Source organism: Chroicocephalus ridibundus, chromosome Z (assembly GCF_963924245.1).
Source record: "Chroicocephalus ridibundus chromosome Z, bChrRid1.1, whole genome shotgun sequence".
NCBI classification, from domain to species: Eukaryota; Metazoa; Chordata; class Aves; order Charadriiformes; family Laridae; genus Chroicocephalus; species Chroicocephalus ridibundus.
Genome location: NC_086316.1, coordinates 42,877,715 through 42,902,597, shown reverse-complemented (window position 1 = coordinate 42,902,597; position 24,883 = coordinate 42,877,715). Strand labels below are relative to the sequence as shown.

At 41.6% G+C, this 24,883-nt stretch overlaps 1 protein-coding gene across 2 annotated transcripts in view; it reads left to right on the top strand.

Annotated features, from left to right (window-relative positions):
* Positions 1 to 24,883, top strand: part of NTRK2 (neurotrophic receptor tyrosine kinase 2) — a 211,408-nt gene that overhangs the window by 144,159 nt on the left and 42,366 nt on the right. For both annotated transcript variants that reach the window (XM_063321389.1, XM_063321390.1), the window contains 3 exons: positions 10,652 to 10,782; positions 16,978 to 17,150; positions 20,839 to 21,073. In XM_063321389.1, the coding sequence (XP_063177459.1) occupies positions 10,652 to 10,782; positions 16,978 to 17,150; positions 20,839 to 21,073 (539 nt within the window). The remainder of the gene's footprint in view (positions 1 to 10,651; positions 10,783 to 16,977; positions 17,151 to 20,838; positions 21,074 to 24,883) is intronic.

The window sequence follows — 24,883 nt, the reverse complement described above, 5'->3', positions numbered from 1 at the left end:
TACTGAGGCTCTGACTGTTCGTTATCACAGTGGACCCTGTGGGAAGTTGTCGTTACCCTAAAGGAGTATAGGTCTTCGTTTTTCATTAGCTGCTGACATATCATGTAGTTAGCTTTTGATTAACGCATCCGTGTGCATTCTCTTCCTCTAAAATAAAGTTCTATTGATATGTGGGAGAGGATTTATACGACTTAGTGAAAATTTACAAAGCCCTTATTTAAACAGATGTCTGAAGGGAACTTTGCTGAGAAGCAGACCTGTTGGTTTGTTGTCTGCAGGGGAACCAAGGCACTCTGTGCTCCTACTTTAAGCCTACCTCCGTTTGGTTTACTGGCTGGACAGACAGGCTACTGACTTTTGCTCCCTCACCAAATTCGTTTTAGCAGAGAAGGAGGTCTTCTCCTTATTTGTCTGAAATGTAGAGAAACGTAGTTTCAACTGATAGATAACACAGTCCAGAGCTCAATGAGTGGAAGGAGATTTCTCGTATTCTCTGCTAGATCTGTTAGCTAGATGTGTTATTTTTCATGTTACATGAAAATTACATGCAGATCCTTGAGGGGGGAAGAGAAAATACGTAACATATTTTTCAAGAGAAATAATCGGGGTAAGTCCTGCTGTTCCCGTTGTCAAGCCACAGCTTTGCTTTTCTCACTGTATCCACGGGGCAGGTTGGGTTTTCTATCAGGACTATTAGAATAGGCATGTATCCTGCTGCTATTAAAAAAACCTGAAGTGTTCTCAAGCCCTGCTGGGCTACAGTTTAGTGTAATTTACAGAGCAGTTCCAAGTAGCAGCACCACTATTTGCTTAAGCAAAGCTCAATGCAAGGGGCATGATGCAGGCTCGTTTGCACCCTCCCTATGATTTGGGGACGTTGTCAGACCCTGGAGAATGATGAGAAGTTACCCAGGCTGTAGAAACCTCATGACTTTTACACATGGAATAATTTGTGTTGTCGTCATACGACAAACATACACCTTATGGTCTTAGTCCTTCAGAAGATGCAGGACAGAAGAACCAGGTCAGCAGAGGAGGAGATGTATAGTAGCAGATCCTTTTAAGCTTGAAAACTGAAGCATGTGGTACGTTCATATGGAAACAGAGGAAGAATTTTTTTCCAGTGCACGTGCAACAAGACAAAAGGAAAGTCATCTTTTCTTCGCAGTTGTTGAGAATCTGATCCTGAAAAACCCTCAGCATGTTCAGTCTTGCAAACTCTTTGTGACTTCATTTGGGTGACCTGTAAGTGAGAACTTGTAGGGCTTTCATTCGAAGACAGTACAATGTAATAATATTTTGACTGCTTTGTGGCTGCAGCAGAGGTATCTGGCACAGCCCAACAGTAAATACGAATTTTCTGGGTGTAGTCTTTGTTGCCCATAAGCACTGGAATTCTGAAACTGTAACGGGGGCCAAGGAGGAAATGCCCTATGGGAACATAATCCTCTGTAGATGCAATGCCCTAGCAAAGAGGTGTGCCAGCCTGTCGGTGAAACAGAAGCAGAGCAACAAAATGCCTCACCATGGAAGGACGCAGAAATGCTGAAAGACAGCATCTCTGTAAAAGAGAGCAGCCTCTTTTTCAGGTCTGTTCACATTTTCTGATGGTTTTGCTCATGTCTCCTGTTGGATGAGGCTTTGGGGCAGTATATTGGGTAGTGGTAACCCCTTCTGCATCCCCAGAGAACAGAGGGCAAACTGAGGTTTCAGTGTATAGGAAGACTCAAGACTTGTTTTCTCTCCTTGCTGCTGGTTTTGTTTCTTGGCAAATAATATAGGGATCTGATCAAAGGGCAAGGAATGTTTCTTCTTTTGTTTGTTTGCAATGCTTGAAGTCTTTGTGTGTCATTTGTGTGTCCTCCTCAGAAATAACCAAACCTGTAACTTTTCTCTGTGTTTAAAGGCACTTTAACCCAGCAAAACCCAGGAAAGGAGGCGGTACACACGGAATCATAAGAGCAAGTAACCACGTAGCAGCAAAGTCTTAACTGCATGCAGTTAAGGAAGCAGGCAGAGACAGAACCTCCCTCTACAGCAGTTCACCTCAGTTGGCCCAAAGAAAGCAAAATGTAGGCATGCATAAGATTCTGCTTTTCTCAGGGAAAGCCACACAGTGCGCTGCAGCCTGATAGGACTGTAAAAGGTGCTCTGAAGCAGGACAAAAATTATTTGGAAAAGTGTAAATAATATGCTTAAAACATAATAAGCTTAAAACAGACTGGGTTCTGTCACACTCCTACAATGTTTTCTATATTGTTCCCTTTTCTTTCCTTGCTCAATTAGCTGCAACAGGGCAGACCTACCCATCTAATGTGGCAGATCAGATGCTATGCTATCTTTTAGTAAAATAGTTCAGCATAAGGTAAAGATTATGTGCTTAACTTTATATAAGGGGATAGGATTTGGGACTGTGAGCTAAGCACGTGGTTTATTCCTTCACAGACTTGAAAGCTCCATTTACTTTTCATATTTTCTTTGAAAGGCCACCAGTAAAACCCTTGTGTCTCCCTTATATCAAGGTACGAAATGATTTTCCTTTGCTTTTAAAACGAGAAGAGAAAAAGTAAAGCTGAGAAACCTACATCAAAAATAGGACAATCTCCTTTGAATTTCACCCTTATACCCACTTAGGCGAAGCTCGAATATGGCTCAGTCTCTGAATGTATGATGTTTCTTTCAGGTCCTGCTTCTCAGACTGGCATCCTGGGATGCTGTTCAGACTATGCCTGCTTCTGAAAACGGAGATAGAAAAGAGTTAATACTTTGAAGACAGTACATTTATTAGCCCTTCTCCCCTGCAAGTGTCTATTATATGAGATATTCTCCATGGTACATCCCCATCCTTTCTGAGTGCTTCTGTTTCTGCAGCACAGAAGATCCCTAAAGATTAGCATTGTGCTGAGGAAAGGGTTTCCTGGTCTGAGCTAAGAGAAGGGTGGTGGTGGTGAGATCATTGTCTCCACTTAACTTAAACATGGAAGACGAACCAAATTTGCCACCATAAAATAATACCAGCAGAAGTATTTTTGCAGCAACTCATGCACAATAGCCTTAAAGTTTTACAATCATTAGTCTTATGGAAGAAGTGCATTGAGATTGGCATTTACAAATTAAGTATGTACACATCTGCAAAGGCAATGTTTGGTCAAAATTCCAGCACAGTTTTATGTTTAAAGCTGATTTACCATACTGTGCTTAAAAGTTGTCAGTAGGCTGGGAGCAGCATAGAAAGAGAAACTCAGAGCAATTAATATCTGTTATTTACTCTGAACATAGAGTGTCAAGTTTAACTTTTAGTTATTCTGACATATGCCAATTGTTTCAGCATGTAACAGATCAAATCCATATTTAATACATACTTATAATTGAAATAAAAAATAGTTTCAGGTTGCTAAGGCTTGAGGGCCTTGTGTACTTTAGTTTTTCTATGCAAAGGCAAATTCATACCTGGAAAAACTCAACTTCATTATTCTTGTTTTCCTGAAGGGTGAATTCAGCTCATAATGCTCATCCATTTAAAACAGTTGTAGCATTTTAATTATAATTTATTATTAAGTAATTCTTATTTGATTATAAGCATCTAATCAAGTATGGCAATATGCCTATCTGTAGCCAAACTGAGAGGATCTTGAACAATTAAAACAAATCAATTACCATAACAAAAGAGTAAGATAAAACGCCTCACCAGAAACCAAATGTTAGCCCCAAAAGAGAGCAAACACTTGGGTTTTAGTCAGAGAAGAGCCATGCCAGCTACACTGAAATGAGTTTACAGTGGGCCAGGTCTGTCGTGCCCCTGCGGGCAGGTGGGGAAGGGCTGGGCACCCTCCCAGAAGCTGCAGCTCTATTTCACGAAAGGAAGCCTAATTCTCCATCAAGACAATAGAAACTCTGGGGTTTATAGTATAGCTCCCGTGAGGATGTAAGTTGTAAACAAAGCAACTGAAAGGTTAAGCTGCAGCAATCACAGATTTATTGGATTTATCATCAGATGTAGCTCTTGACAGCTAGGAAATCCCTGGGAATTATGCCATTCCTGTGAGTGCTCACAGATTTGCCTTTCATAAATGTTTCCAGTTCTTCCAGGAAGACCAGGGCCTATTCAGCTTGCCCATTAAATGTCTCCTCAAGGTCCACTTGGGGTCTGATGCATGTGAAAAATCTGGCAAATCACTGATGGCCACTCAAGGATAACTGTTTCCTAACTGTTGAATTAAACTGTTCTTTTTAAAAGAAACAAAATGAAATTCAAAGTGATTCAGAAGCCATACTTGTACAGGTAATGTGGCAAGGCCCGAGTGCCTTTCTGACCTAGTTCTTCTGTCGATCCTCCATACTCAGTTTTCTATAGCCCGTACCAGCACCTTTCATTTAGAGCAGAGTCCCTGAGGAGCGCGTTTTCTGTTGGCTTATTTTCCTTCTTTAAAGAGGTATGAGTTGAATCTCAATTGTGGGCAATATATATAAAAGCATGCTGTTTCTTTGTTAGTGCCTACAACAGCTGGGCATTGGTCTTGCATGAGAATTTGTTGCTGCTGTGTGGTAAAAATTAAACAACAATAGCACTACACAAAAATATATATAGAATAATAGTAATGAATGTCATGTGGGATAAATACATCAAATGATCAGAAATATATTCTCTGAACTCAGCTGCCCTATTTCTGCATCCAGGCAACACTGACAGGTTGAAAAAAAATAAATGGTTACTGTTGGCTTTTATTGCCATGTTAGAGAGTAGGTATCTCTATGTACCAAAATTTCTACTCTGGCAATAGCATGCAGAACTGCAGAGATGCTGCTACTTCAGAATCCGATAGCCATCAGGCTAGACTTGCTGTCTGCTATTCGTAGTGATTTTGTATCCTCCTGCTATGGGATTCTCTCTGAAATTCTACCCCTCCTTTTATGTGAATGAAAAATGCTGTACAAATTTGATATACTGTCCGAACAATCACTCACCCATTTATAGCTGTTTTTTCTAGCAAGATCTCAGAAATAGTTGTCTTCACAATTGCAAGAGAAATGGTGGGAGAAGAAATGAAGAAACTTGCAAAATGTCTTTCTGTGGCACCTCATGTCACATCACAAGCTGAGTCTTTTTTGCTGCTGCTTTTTTTTTTATGCGACTCTAAATAAGTTTATAATATTACCCCTCTTTACGTGGCATCTTGAAGATCCTTATTCTCTTCTCAGAGTCCTGGCATAACACATTCCATCAGGAGTGTTCCACATGTGTATCGCTAGCAAAATTTTGGACAGTGTCCTAGAGAGCAGACTCAGCATGTGGGCATGCAACACAACAGGATCTTCTAGTATTGGTAGTTCAGTGAGCAGTGATGATGGAGCCTGTCTGCTATGGCTCTTACTGTCCATGAAGTAGTGACTCCATGTTGCAGGCTCTCCATAGGGACAGATCTCTCCTCTGCTTTGCTGTTCTCATAAGGCATATGGGAACACATCTGAAACTTGCAGCACTTGTGATGTTGGAATTGGGTGAGGTGTTCAAGATGAGACACAAACATGCATACAACATAACTATGTAATTTTCATGCCCTTTACGAAACTCAGCCTTAAAAGTACTAGTGTGATTTTGGACATGCAGAGATACAGGGAGCTGATTTTACTTTTTTATCACAAGCTTGTGGAGAGTGATGCAGGAATGTGGCTTCCAGTTGGGAAAAACAACTGGAAACAACTTATTTTAAAAGGTTGTTGAAAATTTTGCCAGAGGATAGCCATGAAAATGAATGGCAAACTGGAGAAAATGTTTTCCTGGGAGAGGTTTCCATCTCTTTGCCTTACCAAGATGAACAAGAATAGTGTTGATTATGTATATTTAATACCAGACCTTAAAAGTTGCTCAAGCTAGCAGAGAAGGTATCCTAAAACCCAAGGGAGGGAGATGCAAGACAGACAAGCTAAAAATTAAGAGACAAAGAAGAAGGCATGCATTTTTATTAGCAATGAAAATGATTGCACATTAGGGAAGTGAATAGCTCAGACTTTCAAATCAAGACTGGCACAGCTGCTTTCTGGAGGCAGTCTTCTGCCAAGCACAAGTCATTTAACTCAATACTATGCTCCATGCTGTGTAGAAGGTCAGCTTAGGTCGTGTAATGATCACATGTAGTGGTAAAATGTTCAGACCTATTGTTTGTGGCCAAGGGGAAAACACTTTCACTCTGTCACAGCATTTCACTTTTTAATTACGTGCAGAAACATTTTAATAATTTATACTGCTGAGTGCCCTGCTGTCTATGGCTGGAATCAGTCGCATCCAACTCAGTGAATTCAATGTGGTGAGGTGATCCCGAGTTCCCTGTTTTGATGGGACCCTCTCCAGAACGTGGTGTGACGCTCTCTGTTCAGCCTCACCATCAAAGGTAGGTTACCTGGGGAGCGCAATCCCATGCCCACAGATAGTGTTTGCAGGATAAGGCTTTGATGAATCATTTCCAGTGTGACGTTAGTGAGTGAAAGGCTTAGAAGTCCTAGAAGTCCAGCTCTGTTGGTGGGATGTCTATGAGACCTCAAGATGAGAGCCCTTTCCTGCAGTTGTGCTCCCTGCTGCCAGCTGATTCCCTGCAGTCATCCATGGTAGCGCCGCCTTCTATGGGCACAGCTGTGTGGTTATTATTTAACACCACAGCCTCTTTTCAGCGTTTATCCTTGTTTAGTTTGCTTGGTCCCACTTCATATTTTATGTTTCTTTTTTTTCTTAAGTGTTTCAACTCAACTTAGCTCGTAGCTTAATGTAATGTATTTTTTATAGTAATCAGACAAGATCTTTTAAACCAGGGGTGATGTGCTTTTGAAAGTACAAATGGCAGCTCAAAGGCAATCACCATTTAGAGTCAAAAGGAGGAAAATGCATAGGTGCTCTTTGAATGTTTGTGTGTCTCCGCCTGTGAGACAATGTTATGAGACCACTTATTTGATAATTCAGTTATGCCACCTCTTTGGCCAAATTCTGCTTTGTTTCTTCAATGTAAATCCAGGATAATCTCTTGGACTTCAACAGAGATAATTGGCTTTATCCTGATATTAACTGAAAGCAGATTTTGACTTGAATTTTTCAGTGTATCTCCTGCTGAAATCTCCTCCCACTGAAGACGGTGTCATTATGGCTGGGGCCCTGAGCATGCTAAACGGATTTTTTCCTTAGCTCATATTTCCGTCACATCGTATGTGTTTGATTTACTTACATTGTTCTTATATTTAATCTCTGCCCATTTAGTCACATTTACTGTTGTTTTTTGTTTGTTTAGTAACTTGGTGCAGCTCAGAAAGGTTACAGGGAAGGATAGAGTGTGACAAGTTGCAAATATATTCTGCGCAGATCTCTTGTGCAGCTTGCTGCATTTCGGTTTTAACAGTTTCCTTTATGGGATGGGTTGTTTATTCAAATGCTTTGTTTATATAAGAGCATTTAGCAGCAGCTGTAAGTGTACTACAGTTGATATGTTTCTTATTTATTTTTACTCTAATGTTTGTGAAGTCCTCCAGGAACTTCACAAAACCCCTTGATACTACTAGGGCCAACATTGGGGGTGTGCTGGGTTCAAAATGGAGAGGACCCACACAAAATTCAGAAAGTTGACTGTGTTCATCAACAGGTCTTCAGCAGCTGTGGAGACAACCAAGTGAAAAAGTACTTCCACTGGAGTTTTGCTGCTGATGCCAGTAGGACAGGATCTCAGCCCTACTCCTTGCCTGTGGGCTTTGAGGACGTTTTAAGATGGTGACACTGGTAATGCAGAGCTGAACTTCTCTCTCTAGGAAAGGAAGAGAGGCGTCTTTCTTTGGGGTTCTAATTGACAAGCGGCATCCTGGCTTGTATTAGAAACAGTGTGACCAGCAGAAGTAGGGAGGTGATTGTCCCCCTGTACTCAGCACTGGTGAGGCCACACCTTGAGTACTGTGTCCAGTTCTGGGCATCTCAATATGAGAGAGATATCGAGATGCTGGAGCAAGTGCAGAGGTGGGCAACGAAGCTGGTGAAGGGCCTGGAGAATAAATCTTATGAGGGGCGATTGAAGGAGTTGGGACTGTTTCGTTTGAGGAAGAGGAGGCTGAGGGGAGACCTCATCACTCTCTACAACTACTTGAAAGGCCATTGTAGAGAGGTTGGTGCTGGTCTCTTCTCACAGGTAATTAGCGATTGAACAAGAGGGAATGGGGTTCAAGCTGCAGCAGGGTAGGTTTAGGCTGGACATTAGGAAAAAAATTCTTCACAGGAAGAGTGGTCAGACACTGGAATAGGCTGCCCAGGGAGGTGGTGGAGTCACCATCCCTGGATGTGTTTAAGACTCGTTTAGATGTGGTGTTAAGGGATATGATATAAGGGAAAACTTTGTAGAGTGGGGTTGATGGTTCGACTTGATGATCCCAAGGGTCTTTTCCAACCTAAATGATTCTATGATTCTGGTGATACTGGTCAAGCACAGGCAAACAGAAAAATCCCCCAAGAGGCAGGGTTGAATGGCAGGTTTGGCAGGGGGTACTGGGGAGTACTCATTTATTAGTAAGCATTTTTTAAAGCACAGATGATGAGGTGTGCCACGCTCCCACGCCTAGGCAGCATGCCTGCATGTCTGCTCTCTGACTGGTATTAGGAGAAGTGAGGGATGCCAGTTAACGTGCCTCTATGGGCAAAAGTTAGGTTTTGGTTCAGGCTTGTCTTGTGCTGACAGCATTTTGTGCTTTAGCTTGAAAAGCCAATGCTGAGGAGAAAATGAAAATACAAAGCGAATTCCTACTGACTGCAGTGGAGCCACGCCGGTAGCTGGCCAAACAAAGCGTACACATAAGAATGCATCACCACAATAAAACTTAATCTTACGCTAGACAAGAGTTTGACAAGAGTGAAAAACATTGGTACCTTGCAGTCTCATTTCACATGTACTTGGCGATTAATGGGATGTGTGGCCTCTGCCAGGAGACCTGGCGTTGGAGGAGGAGGCGGGCAATGTTCTGCCTGCAGCCACCATCTGCAGGGACAGGTCAAGCCCTGGTGGGTCTGGGGTGGCATGGGGAGAAAGCTGGCTTTCCTCACTCCGCTCCCAGGGCATGGTGGGCCTGCTTGCGTGCCGGCCTGGGGATTTCTGGCAGGTGCCAGCTGGGTCTGGTGGAGGTCCGCTCCTCAGGTGCACTGACTGCCTGGCAGACTCATGATGGGGGCACCTGGGGACATCTCTGGCTCTCCTGGCTTGCTTCAGCAACTGGGCTCCCCTTGCATGCACACACATGGATATAAAGTGTGTTTATACATGCAGTGCGCTCAGGTTGTGTTGCTGGAGGCTCAGGGTGTGGGACACACTTATTTTTCTCTTATACAACGTGGGCCCTTTCTCCAAATGCTGGGGACAGGCTGTGCCATATCTCCCCACTGCTGTTATCAGCAGCACTCTGTTTTCCATCTTTTAATAATGGAAGCGAGGCGCTTTCTGCGTTAAGTGGTCACCCAGTTCGGAAGAGACATGTGGCCAAGCATGGAGGTGGGTTGGTTTGCATCTGAGTATATCCTAAATTATTGGCAGGGTTCAGTCCTGGTCCCTGCAGTTAAGCAGCCAAGGTGAGATTCGTGACTTCACAGAAGCCATCCTGATGCCCATGCACCACTATTTACTTCATTGTGTTTAGCATTTAAGTTGCAAATAGGCTTTATCTAGGCAGCATTAAATTTCAGTGTTTGCAAAAGCAGCTAAACGCACTGAGGTTAAATTCATCAGTAGATGCTGGCTGTTTTGTACAATTTCAGCAACACAAGCTGTCAACCCTGTTGAGTTGGCCAGTTAAACTGCCCTTACAGCTGCTTTATTTAGCTTGAACATTGCAAATTGATAATGTATTCTACAAAATTTGGTACAGTCTTTTAAATATTAAATCTTCTAATGGAAGCTTATGCTGAAAGGAAAATGTAAAATGAGTTGAACAAAAATGCTCAAAGTCTTTAATGTCTGATTCAATTGATTCTGGCCAGAAATTCAGCTAAGGCTCTGTCCACTATGCTGACTAAAACCTTTGTCCATCTTTTATTTCTTTTACTTCAGAGCAATATTGTAAATCACATTTGCGAGAACAAAATTTCTATCTTATTATAACTGTAGTATAGCACAGAGAGGAAAAGCGGTTGAACAGGTGATAAGAGAACCAGAGGGTAAGTTGGATTTAGTTGAAAGAAGGCACATTTTGTTTTCTTGGATTAGGTTAATTTTAAAACTTTTGGGCTTTGGACGAGAAAGTTCAGCTATTGTTAGAAGTACAAAAATAGAAGTGATGTGAGAAAGGTTTGGTTTGTTTTCTGATTCTTTGTCTTCATGTCTTTAAAAAAAAGAAAGCAGCTTTGGCTGTTAGGTATGTTCTGCAACAGTCATTGTATTACAATGATAAATGGCCTTTTCCCAGGTGACTCTTAATTCCATGTCTTCTTATCCAAAAAATATGCTACTCTCCAAATATAAATATATTAACTTGGTCTTTTTGGGCAAAGCATTAATGAATGACACATGGGCACTTTGATTCCTTCCATGACATGCACCCCACTCTGCAGGCAGCTCTGTCTCCGTGTGGCTGTACGCATGGATCCCGTCCCATCCTGGCCTTGTAGCTCATTTCTGACCTCCATTTTGTCTTCTCTTCACAGTTGTGCAGCATATCAAGCGCCACAATATCGTTCTCAAAAGAGAACTGGGAGAAGGAGCCTTTGGGAAAGTCTTTCTGGCAGAATGCTATAACCTCTGTCCGGAGCAGGACAAGATCTTGGTGGCAGTGAAGGTAAAAGAGTCTAGGGTTTCCATTATTAATTCATGGTTGGTAATGCTATTTTATTTGTAAATGGTCATGTTTTCCTATTCTGTAACCCAGTGTAACTGCTCTGATATATGTGGGAGGGTTCACAAGGCTAATGGAGTTTTAAGAAAATGTGATATTTGATCTTGCTGTGGATTATAAAATGAGAGCTGAATTTCATAAAGAAAAGAGGGGAAACAGACGGTGTCATAAAGGGGCAAAATCTTTTATGATCTATCTAAAATATAATTAGTGAAAAATAGTGTCTAGGTCATTAAAATTAGATGTGATATATATGTGTGTCTAAAAAAATAATCAATTGCTAGCTAAGTGAATAGGTTATGTGTATAATTGCTAGTCAAAGAGGACCTTTCTTTTTCAGGATTGTGCCATTCTTTTAGTCAGCCACTGAAATTATCTGTGGGTAATAGTCATTAATATAGCTGCCAGGAATGTTATAACAAACTTGTGGATAATATTGTCATATGCTGTTAAACAATGGCTGTATGGAAAGCCAGAAGTCATGATCTGTCAGAACTGGAGCAGTGACTATTATACAGCTCCAGTCAGCTGTCCCAAAACACAGTACAGAGGAAGAGGAGACTACGTGAAATCTTAGAGTTTCAAGTATACAGAATAGTTCTCACATTTCTGGGGGAATAAAAAAAAAAAAGGAATTTTTTTGGTTCTCCTAAAGAGCACAGATTACATGGTACGTTGGGAATTTACCAAGGAGTAGGAAGATTTTCAACTGATCTCAAAGCTTGGACACCAAGCCTGCTTCACCGTACCAAGCCTTTTTGTCTCTCAAAATGGAAAGGCTGAGGGTCCGTTATTGACCTCAGCTATGGGTGTATGCTAGAAAACAATATTGGTGAAACTACATTCTAAGAGTTTGCAAAGTCTCCCTGGCAACAATCTCTTATCGCCATCTGTAACGTTCTGCCAAAAGCTGAACAAGGTGTTCAGCGTTTGAAGTATCTCATTATATGCAGGGGGAATACACATTTAGAATTTGGGCTGTGCCTAAGGATCAGAAAATATTATTATTTGACCAGTCACAATTAGGCAACCATTGGTATGTTTTTGATCAAACCATGCAGTAAAAGAAATCACGTAGACCAACTTTTTGAATTTGGAAACAAGAAATAGGCTTTTGGATCTAGCAGTGAGAGAACATGAAAAGAGGAGGGACTCATAGAGTGCTTCCTTGCTCCATCAAAAATAACAGGTTTTTGGGGTTTGCCAAGGTTACAAGCTTTTTGATACTTGGAAGTTGTTCAGGTATGTTGACTGTGAGAAAAAATTAAGCCCTGGAGGGATATAGCATAGACAGGAGAAAGCAAGAGATAGGAGATGACAAAAGTAGGTCTGAATGAATTTTCTATTGTATTTTGGTGAAGCTAGAGTGGAAATTGCCCTTCCTCTATCACTTCAGGGAACTGCTTGATAGCAAAATAAAAGTCTTTCCATTCACTTGCTGCCTTTGAAAGTCCTGACGAAATGGAGCTTAGCACTGCTGCTGTTAATGCTGAGCCATGCTTTCTCTCTGCTGCTCTTTCTTGGTGTAATTCACAAGGAACAGCATTCAGCCTTTAAAGGCAGAGATGTCTCCATGAGTTTAGATGACAAATCTATCAGTTTTCTAGACCAGTTGTCATACTTTTTTTTTTTTTAACCAAACCCACTCTTTATAGTGTCCTTAACAAGTATCTTGCAGGCAGTTCTGGGGACAGGTTATGCCCATTTTATGTTTCTCGTGTTGGCTCTTGAACATGTGACTCTGGCTGCTGTCAAGGAGCAAATTTCTTGGCCTACTGTGCCATTGGATTGATCCCCAAATAGCTGAGGGGTTAAATGCCTGGTGCTTCTCTCTTTCACTGTGGTACCAAACTGGTAGCTTTCAGGTGTCCTGCAGTCACAGTGGAAGTCAAGGGATGGACCTCACTGATACGCAGAGAGCTAGCCAGAGGACTGAACCCCACTGCTGGGCCCAGGGTTTGGTAGTGAAAGTGTGTGAATTTTTTTTATTTAATTTTTTTTTTTAATCTTAGAGAAGCATACCTGGATGCCAGCTGCCATACAGAGGGCAGCTCCTCCTGGCACACAGCAAGGTCTTTAGAGAACTTCACCCCTGTGAGCAAAACCACAACAAACTTGTCTCTATGACATAGGTTCAGTGAGCCAGTGGGAATGTGTACTTGCTGAGGAGTAAGGCAGTGTGGATTTTGGCAGCGAGGAGGCACGGTCTCACCTGCACAGGGTGGATTAGGATGGCTGGTGGTCCCCAGTGGCTGCCTGTGCCTGCTGGTTGCTGGGCAACTGCGTGGTTCGTGCCTGGCCCTGAGCATCACTCGATCTGACTCAACATGAATCCTTCTCCTTTTCGGCCAGCTGGTATCTGAAATGCTGACGTTGCTGCAGCAAATTATTTAGGAGCTAAGAGGCCCAGAAAAATCTGTGAAGATATAAAGTCAGGCTTAGCATAAACAAACCAAAGTGCTTGAGTTTTTGCTCCTTGGAAGAGGAGAAAAACAACCAGGCTTTTTCAGGGGAGCACAGAATGTTTGGTAATGCTTTCTATGGGTCAGACCCTGTGAGCAAAGAGCTTAACCACAGGTTAAGCTGATTGCATGGACATTGTACTAGCCTTCTTCCTGTGTGAGTTTGCACATCACCATTTGCTGCAGGCACTTTTAGAGAACACAGGGTAAAGGAAGGAAAAATTATCATTTCCTTGCAGGCCATTTTGCCATGCCACAGTGGTTGTTCAGACCTAGATCCATACTGTCATCTCATAGGGTTGGATTCCTCGGCATAGTCTTGCACTAGTTAAAACTGGCTGGAGCTGGATGTGAGGATGACTGCCAGGGCACAGGTTAGCAGGTGCCTCAGGCTCCCCTGGAGACTGGAGGGGGATTCACCCTGTGGTGCTCTAGGCTTGTGCTCAGCTAGCAGACTGCTATGTGCATGAGGCAAAGAACATTTTTACAGCACCTGCAGAGGAAAACCAAAGGTTTCTAACTCTTCTGGCCTTTAGTTCAAGAAGGATCAAAACCACCCCTTCCTTTCTTGAGGAAATAGGCCACCGAGCTCTTGTATGGTGACAGGGAGCAGTAGTAGGGATTTCACTGGGGAAGGATGAAACTGTATAAAGGACAACTGTCATGAGAGTTTCATTGCCAACTCATACTGATGTTGGTGAGAGCCACATTCCCTCACTCTTACTCTGACTCCTCCGTGAATGCAGCTCTCTGGTGTCGGGGTGGACTAAGGAGCGGGTGGTTTGCACTCGCTACAGAGCACAGGTCTGCAGAAACCAGATGGTACATGGATACCTGGGCAAGGACTCTGTGGAGAAGAATAAGCATGAGGTGGCAGTCCGACTGTCACAAGGATGAACTCAGCAGATGTGGAACTCCTGTAACAGCCAGGGTGTCCCTCTGTTGCCCGAGGGAGCGTGTCCCTCCTCCTTAGCTGCTGGACTGAGTGGTTGTGAGCACATGGCGTTGTATCTCAACTCCTACTCAGGAAAAACTCCTGTTGACTGGTGAGAGTGCTTTGTGCACATAACTTCAGTGTACTTGTCAGTAATGATAATACAAATGAATATGTCTTTTTCTTTCTTTGTGCTCTTATGGTTTTATTTTGTTTTTTTTTCTCTCTCTTGCACTGAAACAAGCTAATGCATTAATCAATGTCATTTCTATGTAAATTCTACGTACTTATTGATTTTTTCACTTTCCAGTCTCATTCTTGCCTGACTGTGTCAGCTGCCTCTCATGCATTGTGTCTGTTCTATGGGCTGCATGAAATAATGAAAACGGGGTTTTGCAATGTTGGGTGACAGAAATTCAAGTTGTCCCATGGTAGTAGAAACCCTGCCTGAGTTTTACCTAGGTTTTAGACCTTTTTGTATTTTGCTGTTTGACAGAAAATATGTAATTGCCATGGCAACTGCTCTGTCATATGATAATTTTGCTGTTTCTGTGAGATAAAAAGCATCTTCTGAAATATACAATATGCCATCCTCACAGGGCAGAGCTGTCAGCTTTTTTACTGTCTTTCCAGGGAAAGAGCCTGCTGGAAAGAGTATCAGCCTGTGCTTTTTCCTGTCATTTTATTTTCTGGGTTCCTATTATTTAAAAATGGGGCTTATATGAATTGTTTTTCTAATTCTGTTGTTGCAAAGAATTAAAATCCAGTTGCTTTACACATGAAACCACCAGAAGAAGCTCAAGTGACAACACTTCCAGTGATTTCATTATATAGTGTAGATTGGACTGTGGGTTGGTGCCTGTATCATGTTAAAGCATCATCCCAGAGCCTGGAAGCGTTGGAATACATTTAAATTTCAGTCCTTGCTCAGTTCAGCTGTTATTTTTTGGGGACTGTAGTGGGGAGCCAATTTGATATCCCCTTTAGATGACATAGTATACTAATCTATCGTGTCTTGTGAAGCTTTGATGATGAAATATCCTTGTTGCATCATTATTGGTAAAACTTGTGGAAGAAAGGTTCTGGGCCTGAAGACACATGAGATTCACAAGTTAGTGGGTCCCTCAGGGAAGGGATGTCTGTGGCATGACTGATTTCTATTGCCTCTAGGATCCATAGAGCCTGAAACCCACAGGGAAAAGCCTGTGAATTTGGTAGATGGCTATCCAGTCTGCCCTGCCCCTTGTCATCCCATGTGGACATTAGTGTGGTAGATGTTCATATTTCAAGACCTGTGGTTGCATTTTCACAAGTAAAGCAAGTGTTTTCTCCAACAGTCATCTTTTAGTCTCTTCTTCACACATACATACATATAATACTAGAAAAGTGAACAGAATTGTCTCTGTTAAAGGAAAACTCTGAACAAACAATGGCTTCTGCAGCTAAAAACTGTGTTTGTTGACAGAATGATTTCACAGTATTAACGTGTTCTGTGTCTGTTCTGATGAGTGTCGTGGTCCCATATATGAATTCAGGGTAGAAAATAAAGTGACTAGATGGCCAGGAAAAGCATCTTTAGTTAAAACAATGCCACTACTTTTGTGTTTCATCTTCCTTTGTATTAAGTCTAGGTGTAGTTAAAATCCAGAAGTACAGAGCCCAGACATCGGTTTCTGTGAGTCATAATTTGTGAACATTGGTAACCTGCTGTCTTTCTCTTAGTCTTTTAGAAATATTGTTTGAATTAATATAGTGCAACCACTCTGCCTTTTGAAGGTAGAGCCTGGTAGTGGTTGATTGTCAATTACAATTATTCCTCATTTAATTGGTGTCAGATTTTGCTTTATTTTTTTTGGTGCATGAAAGTGTTTCCTTGCTCAGGAAGTGTAATTCTCAAGAAGCGATCTGAAAACTGCCTATGTGTGGCAGTTAAATTAGCATTATTTCGTTATACAACATTTAAGCCTCCTACTTGATCCGGTGTTGATGTATTTCCTTCAAAATGAAAATATGCAGAGCTGTATAAATAAAAGGGGATGAGAAAAATTGACGCCCCAGAATTCTGATCTGCATCTACTTCCTCTTTGCCTATCAGTTTAGGATTGATCCTCCAGTTACTTATACATATGCTTAATCTTAGGCATGTGAGTAGATTTACTGAGTCTCTAAGGAGTTTCTGGCTGAAGCCTCAGGTTGTAAGTTCTGGTCCAGGGGTGTATCCTTGTATAAATCTGCCTAATGTGTAGCACACCACACGGGCCAACATCAGCAATAGTGACATTAGTAATACATAAAGAATGCATCTATGTTCCCACTAAGCAAGCAGACTTTTATTTTAAAGAACTTACAAGAAAGGTATAAATACCAACAGGATACCAGCACTTGCCTGAGTTAAATGCTAAAGGATATGAACCAGCTGTGTGCTAAGTATATTTTTTGGATAAGACCAGTTTATTTGTTCTGTGTTTAGAAAACACTTGGCACAGTAAGATCATGAGTATTCCTACATTCTCTTACAAGAAAAATTGTTGTTTGGGATGACGTGCGGCAGGAGAATGAAATTGTACTGCCATTATTTAATTGCACTTAAACATCACACCTGCATTTCTAGAAGTTAAGAAAGTACTTCCTCCATCCTTTATGCGGTAGAGTGTCCTTATCTTAACCTTACAGTGCCATCCCACATGTTCGCTACCTTCTGCGAGCATCTCCCCTTGCTTACATTTTTGTTTTCTTCATCAGACACTGAAGGATGCCAGCGACAATGCCCGCAAGGACTTCCACCGTGAGGCAGAGCTGCTAACTAACCTGCAACACGAGCACATCGTAAAGTTCTACGGCGTCTGTGTCGAGGGTGATCCGCTCATCATGGTCTTTGAGTATATGAAGCATGGAGATCTTAACAAATTCCTCAGGTAAATCCACGAACACATATTGTGCTGGAGAGCCAGAAGTGGGCAGAGAAGGTAGGTGTTACTGGTACTTAATGTGAAATTAACTACTACCACTGGAAATGCTGACATCTAGGAGTGCAAATCTGTGCAACTCTTCTCTTCTGTATGGGGGTGTGGGGATCATTGTTTCTTTGCCTAGTTGGAAGTACCATTAAGTCAAGCCTTGTGCTTTGCAAGAAAGGAATGTGAACCAAAGAAATATTGTTTTCAGTATATTTCAGTGTATTCTGAATTGTATGGTTATAAATCTTAGAGTAGGAATCATTTTCTTGCAGGCTTTCTGGTAGCACTTGGGAAGATCCCACTCAACACCTATCGTTATCTGTAGGCATCTAAGAGCTTTTGAAATCTAACCACTTTTCTCTTCCCTCCTCTCAGTGTTTTGGAAAGACTGCCATTAATCTGAAGCAAGAAAACTGTAAGCCATGGAAACTTCAGTGCAATGGAAAATGCTACATCTTGGGGTCCAGATTAGGGCTGTATTTCATAACACTATTCAGGAACGTGCATCAGAAATTTAAATTTGGTAGTAAAGTAGTCATAAATAAATAGATGATACCTAAGATTCACAATAATAGGTAACTCATGAACTGGGAAGTTACAAACAGCAGGCCTGTGTACGTGTCATTTCCACTAGCCTGCGCTTGTTGACGTAAAAATAAGCAGTTAAGAGACAGCTTTTGCTCTTGTGTTAAAAATTCTGTTTGCATAAGGGACTGTTCTTTCAAGACCTTCATTTTATTGAAGGATTATCACGATTTACTGAGATCTCTCCTGATGAAGATAACTAGGGGTACCACCATTTTAGAAAGATACCTGTGACACAGCTGTAAAACAATAAAAACTGATGTCCCTTTAAATGGGTTCAGATTTTCTGTCTGACTGAAATAGCTAGTGACTACTGGTGTCACTATTTATGTATTTTTGATAGCCTACGTGAAATGAGTTTGCTGTCTATCTGATCTCCACTGAACAAATAGCCACACCGTAAAAGCAAATGACTTCAACTAGCATCCTCCCTTCTTGGCAGGGCTGCCAGATTTGGCAGAGAGACCGAGGCCTGAACTGCATATGCAGAGCAAACACTACTATTTTTCCAAGACTGATTGTTTCTCTGGCAAAGGATTTAAGTGTATTGTCAGAGCTATGTCAGGGCATTTGCATTTGCCAGCTTGGACCTCTGCCGTGGACCAAGAGAGAATGGCACTTTCCTAAGATGCCTCCTCAGTACTTTTTCAGAACATTGAATTTCCATTAGAAGAAGCAAGATTTACAGCTGATAAGAAACAATTTCTTATCTCATAAGAAATACTTATTCCTTTATTCTTTTTGATTGGTCTTTTCTTACCTCCTAACTCTGATTTTGAATTATTGTAGAGAAAGGTAGTTTAGCAGACAGTGTATTTCCTACTTTAGGTCTTCTCTTTTTTTTTAATTATTAATCAGCCCTTGTCTATAGAACATAAAATGATTATGCTGGGACAAGCTGTTAAACCTAAGCTCCAATTTGTCATTCCCATCACATTTGCTGCAGTTTGTGCTGCAGATCAGAGGTTAGTTGTAAGCATGCTTTAAGAGCCTGTATTTCTTACCCTGCAGCGCCACCAAAGGCTGCCAGGGAAAAGCAAATCCGAAATTTAACCCAAATGAGCCTTGCTAACTGCATGCAGCCAAAGGCTGTTCCAGATTTAGGACTAAAGCCTCAAAGTCATGCCTGCCCTGTGCTTGTTCTAGCTGGTGAATACGAAGAAATCTCTGTCAATATTTGTGGCCGTTGCAGACACTGACGATCATCTCATCTACAGCCAGCACCAAGAGGACAGCAAGGTGGATGGAGTGTTGAGAATAATCCACAAGTTTCATTAGATACAGACCATGTCCTCAGGGAAGCTAGCAAAAGATGAAGAGTTCTCTAATTTAGCCACTCAGAGGTTAATATCTGAGAGCAGGCATGAAAAAAAATCATGCAATGAAAAGGTACAGTGCTTTTCAATAGGAATTTGCCTCTGAGCCTTACCCCCACCAACCCAGACTAGTTGAATGTACACTGTGGAAGAGAGCTTCTTTGCCTGATACCAGATGCAGTCCCCGCAATGATATACACCTTCCTTCATTTCTTTCTTACATCTGTCACTTTACCCATGAAGTTCTTCCCTTGGGGCAATTTTAATATCATATTTCTAATAGGTAGTGTCAGATTTGATCTCAGATTTTGATTAACTTCCAAGTCTTCTCCAAAATCCTGTGCCCTTCCCGTAGGGAAAAATTAAGGCCTCACCTCTATTGATCAGAAAGGTGATTCTCTGAAACTCCTTTTTGTAGGAAGGAAGGACTTTTGAGAGAAAATAAAAATCAGTTCTTGAGTATTAAAAAAAAAAAAAAAGAGTTGAGGATGGAAGAGAAGATGTGATCTCTCAGAAAGAATAGTCTGCAAAATGGAATAAAAAAGGCATCTGAAAACCCAGAATAATGGAGTGGATGGAAAGAGATATTCAGAATATTATGGGATGTGTCACATGAATAATGATTGCCAGATGACTTCATGAATTGGATAAGGATTAGCTAGTAATTCTTACTTTAAAATGTTGTGTGTAGGAATGTTTCTATGTTTCTGTCTTCAAGATACTAGAATGTTACACATGTACATCAGAGCTAACATAGTTAAGATGGGTGAACCACATGTGTTACAGTACTTTGCTGGGCTTTCCAAATGCAAAATGGCTCTCCTTCTGCTGGAGTGTATACAAGTTTCTCATTAATCAGTTGATTATTGCATCTTAGGGACCTGCTAGGTCTTAAAAAGCTCATATTTCTGAAACTGTTTAGTTTTTCCAGATAGTGTGGTTTTTTGTGTCCTCTTCCAATTGCAAAGAATTCCCATCTCAGGCAGGAATCACCCTTGGTGATGAAAGAAGCAAAAATAGTTTTCCGCTGGGCATTTGCATAGGAAATTAGAAGTGTAAATCTAAAATAGCTACCCTTGTTTCTCAGATAGCATCTCAGAATGAAGTTAGCTCTTTCTTCTTTAAGAAAAGATGGAAGGGTCAATGGACTGTGTCCCTGTAGAAATCAAAGAATGCCAGTCATAGGAAAAGTGATGCTATGCATTGCCTTTCGCTCTGTGGCCTTTTACTTTATAGGGTGATAAGGTTTTCCTCAGTTAACAAACAGCTGCATTTGCCAGCCTTTCTCTGGAAAAGAATCATAGAATTGTAGAATACCAGCTTGGAAGGGACCTCAAAGGTCGTCTGGTCCAGCCTTTCTTGGCAAAAGCTCGGTGTGGACAAGATGGCTCACACTGACAACTGAATCTTAAAAGCGTCCAGGTTACTAGATTGTGAGAACGGAACGGGAGGAAGGTAGATTTTGACAAAGGGGTGTTATTATGAATGCATGTGCCTTATTTCCATAAGCAATATATCTCCTGTTGTGTAACGCTCTTCATACCACCTGTCTTTCACACAGTGAAGGAAAACAATAAATAAAAAAAGACAAGATACAGATTTTCCCCTATTTCATCAATGAATTCGTAGCCCTTTTTGTTATTATTTTTGAGCGAGCCAGTTGTGCGGCTTTAGGCTCACTAATGCCTTTCACCTCTCCAGCTTACAAGTGGCCTATTACTTAATCAGCTTGTATTTTGGTGCAGGGCACATGGACCAGATGCAGTACTGATGGCAGAAGGCAACCGTCCTGCTGAGCTGACCCAATCCCAGATGCTTCATATTGCCCAGCAGATTGCAGCTGGTATGGTCTACCTGGCGTCGCAGCACTTCGTGCATCGGGATCTTGCTACCCGGAATTGCCTGGTTGGTGAGAACCTACTGGTGAAGATTGGGGATTTTGGGATGTCTAGAGATGTGTACAGCACAGACTACTATAGGGTAAGTGAACTGCTGTAGTTGGTAATAACCCAGGTTTTATTCAGTCTTCTTACCACGCTGATGTGACTGATTCTGCTTTTACACTCGAACTTCTGTCAGTCAAGTAACTTAGAGGCTGGCATGTGGAGAACCTGGTTTTGAGTTCCAAAGTTTTGGTAAATTTGGAGAGAGTTAATCAGAGTAAGATTGACAGGTCCTGTTGTTTGTATATGTTGGCTTTATAGTCTAATAATAAATCACAAAAAGGTCTTTTTCTTTGTGCAGAAATTTTGCATGTTTGCTTGGCTTTAGTGAAAAAGAAGCAGCAGCAGATAAAAAGAAAGAGTGGGTAATCACATTTGGCCCTACACTTTGAAGTTATTAAAATACGTTGTTACGTATTGCTAAGACCAATGGAAATTGTAACCTTTGGGTATTGCATAATGTTTCAGTTTACCAGAGGAGGTATAAGTACTGGCCAGCAGTACTGGACCAGTTATTTTACTCAGGAAGAGACTAGTGAGAAATTGTTATATACCCAAGCACTTGAAATCCTGTCAGTAAGTTTCTCCTGCCTTAAGCCAGGTCGTTAGTCTTACTGCTTATGGTTGAAGAGTTGTTTTGTGATGGGTAAAACTAGTCCATTGCACTCGTTCATCTGACCCAGGCCATTTTCCTGAGCTTGATTGCCATCAAGTGATCTCTGAAGTTTACAAAGGGCTTCTAGGATGGCTAGGATAAACAGAACTGTGTACATTAATTACTGTTGTTGATGTTGTGTTTTTACTATGTGGCAAGTCATGTAGTTGACAGCATTTGCTGTTAGCTACCATGTGTGTAATTTGATGATTGGAGCTGAATCTATCTGGTGTTTGTGGCTTGGGGAAGGCAATCTGTGGCCAAGCTGGTAAGTTTATAAACCCTAGAATTTATCCTGTAAGATAAGCCACTCAGCATCTTTAAGAACACTTTCTGTATCTACCTTTCACATGACTTGTTGCCACTGAATTCCTTATAGGTAAAATGAAGGCCTCTTCCTTAGCCACACAATTTGGGCTGCTGTGTCCATAAAGGAGAGTGTCACCTCAGCGTCAGTGTTTGTGGGATGCCCAGAAAGAGATTGTCTCTACATCCAGATGAAGCGGGACACAACACAGGAAACAGCGCACAAGAATAGTTGTTGAGTGTTGTTTCACTTAACAGCGGAGAAGTAACAGTCTCCTCTCTTCATTGTCTTTTCTTTCAAAAGGCAAACCTAGTATTTAGTAAACACAAGAGGCAGATCCCTCTTATATTTTGTTATTTTGGAAACTTGGCACTTCGAGCTATTTGCTCAATGTAAAACAAGCATGACTGCACTTCAGAACTTGGAAAAATATACAGAATGGTAATCACTGCCTCTGTTTGTGTTTGCGAAGACATCAGTGAGCACCAAAGGCCAGGGTTTCTTGGTTTTGCATTTGAAGTATGAGCAATATTAGTTGGGACTGGAGGCATGTCTCTGTTCTGTATTTCATTTAAAATGGATTTGTTTACCATGTTTGTCATTACACTTAAGAATGAATGTCCATGCTTAACAGTGAGTGTTTGCAAAGGCCTTGACAGTCAGAGGCAGGCTTTTTTGAACAATAAATGCGCTGCTTATTTTTGGAAAAAAGTTAATACTCCATGCTGCAGAAAAACTACCTGCAAAAAGGGATGGAAGCTAAGTTATCATATGGGCTTCCTGGGGACAAGTGAGGCCTGGCACAGACATGTGACAGTGTATTGAATCTGGCGTCATCTTACCTGCTCCTGTACCTCTGGGTTTAATCCTTGAGTCTTACACATGAGCACTCAAGCAAAGCTTCTACCCAATGAAGCACAAATTTAGAAGAAAACCTGTGACCTGGAGAAAGCAGGGGTTCACCAAAGGGAATTCTGGGTAACATGGATAGTCCTTTGGTACTTCTCCTTCAAGGGGCACACTGCTTTTCTCACTGTCTCTTATACAGAATCACTCTTTCGTTGCTTCTTCTCTCCCTCTTCATCACTTTTTTTGAGGCCAAGGGAGGATCTGTGGGATCCAGGGTGTAACAAAGGAGAAGAAAGAGGGAATAGTGTGAAAAGGATGTAATCATGGATGTGAGAGAGGGAATGAAAAAGGCAGGAAAGGTAGGTGTAGAGAGGTGTTAGTAGTAGACACAAGTGTGTATGAAGGGAGAAAGACGTAGACAAGTGCCAGAGCGGAAAGAATGAAGATGTGAAGTAGCATGGTTCCATGCCATGCATGCATGGCTTGCAGTATGATGGATGGGTATGAAACAAAGTTGGGTGGGTAGTCACTTGTTCTGCACAGTGAGAAAAACAAGAAGGACCATTTCTCTGGCCCGTCATGTTCCAGCTGGCTTCTAGATGGTGCAGAGGAAGGACAGACAGCCTGCTGTGCCACCGTATTTCACAGTGATAAAATTTCGAAGTCACAGTTAAGCCTTTGGCCTGCCCTTTTTGGGCCATATGTAGGCTTGGTCAGAAGCTGGTCATGAAACAGTCAAGGCTATGATGACTTTCCAGATGGTTGCCTAGAGAATTATGTTCATGGCAGGCCTAAGTAATGAAACTGTCAGCGATGACACTGGGATGGCACTGACCTACCATACCTAATTGTTTATAGCAGGCTAAGTCTTTTTCACTGCTCAGGCTTAATTACATACATAGAAGCAATTCTTCCCCAAACTTGACAGCTTTATCTGATGCTTGTTGGAAGGATTTACACAGCTTCAAAAAGCTCTGCAAGAAATGGTTCAGCATTTGTGTTTATTAATACACTGGAATCAGTTTTTTTGGATCCTACCACTCTGTCAGGATGTTAGATTTGCCCAAGATGATTATTTATAGCTTGCTTCTGTAAGATAAGGATGATCCCCAGTCCTTGTTCACTGTTAGATTGCTAATGACATTCTGCATTGAATCAGCTCAGTTGTTAAGAGATGCTTCAGGGAAGAGGGGGAGAGAAATAACCCTTGATCTAGGAATACATGTGATGCATGGCCCTGATTGCACAAGCTTTCCTTTTTCTCCTCTATTCTTTTTTCCTTTCTTTTTCATCAGGCAGGAATCTTGTGGGTGGGGGGAGCCCTGGTGTACATGCTAGCATTCAGTGTAACATCAGTAGTTTTCAATAGTCAGACCAGATGAGCCTGGTGACATGAAGAAACTGCAGTGGCTTTTCTTACCCATCACTGCTGTCCACCTCAGGCCAAACTAAAACAACTGTCAAGTAATTAGTTTGGTCTGTGTGCCAAATAGCTCCAGCAGCACTCTGCTGCACTGCAGTCTTTGTAGCACAGTGGATCATTTCACAAAGTTATTTACTTGCAGAGCTTAGGTCTCAGGTTCATTAGGGGCTTTTATTTGTTTTCTTGATGTCTGTTTTCTGTCGTCTGGACTCCCAACCCCCACAGGTCAGGCTTTCCCATCTTTCCCTCTGATACCCAAATAGTGGGAGTCAGCAGCAGCTTTCAGTGGCTTGAAAGTATTGACACTGAAGCATGGGAACAACTACTTTGCTAATATTTGTTCTTGCACTCAGAGATAGTGTATCAGACCCTTTTTAGGCCTCCAGATCAGGTTTGCAAGTGGTTGTTCAAAAAAAAAAAAAAAAAAAAAAGGAAGGTCCTCTTATCCCAGTACTTGGAAAAACTTAACAAGGATATGCTCTAAATATCCAGCTTGGGTCAGCCAACTACAGGCTTGAGCCAAGGTTTTGGATGAAACTGTGATCTCACCAGAGTAAGGAAGAGCTTGGCCATTAACTTCATTAGGACCAGAATTTCACCCTCGCACATTTTT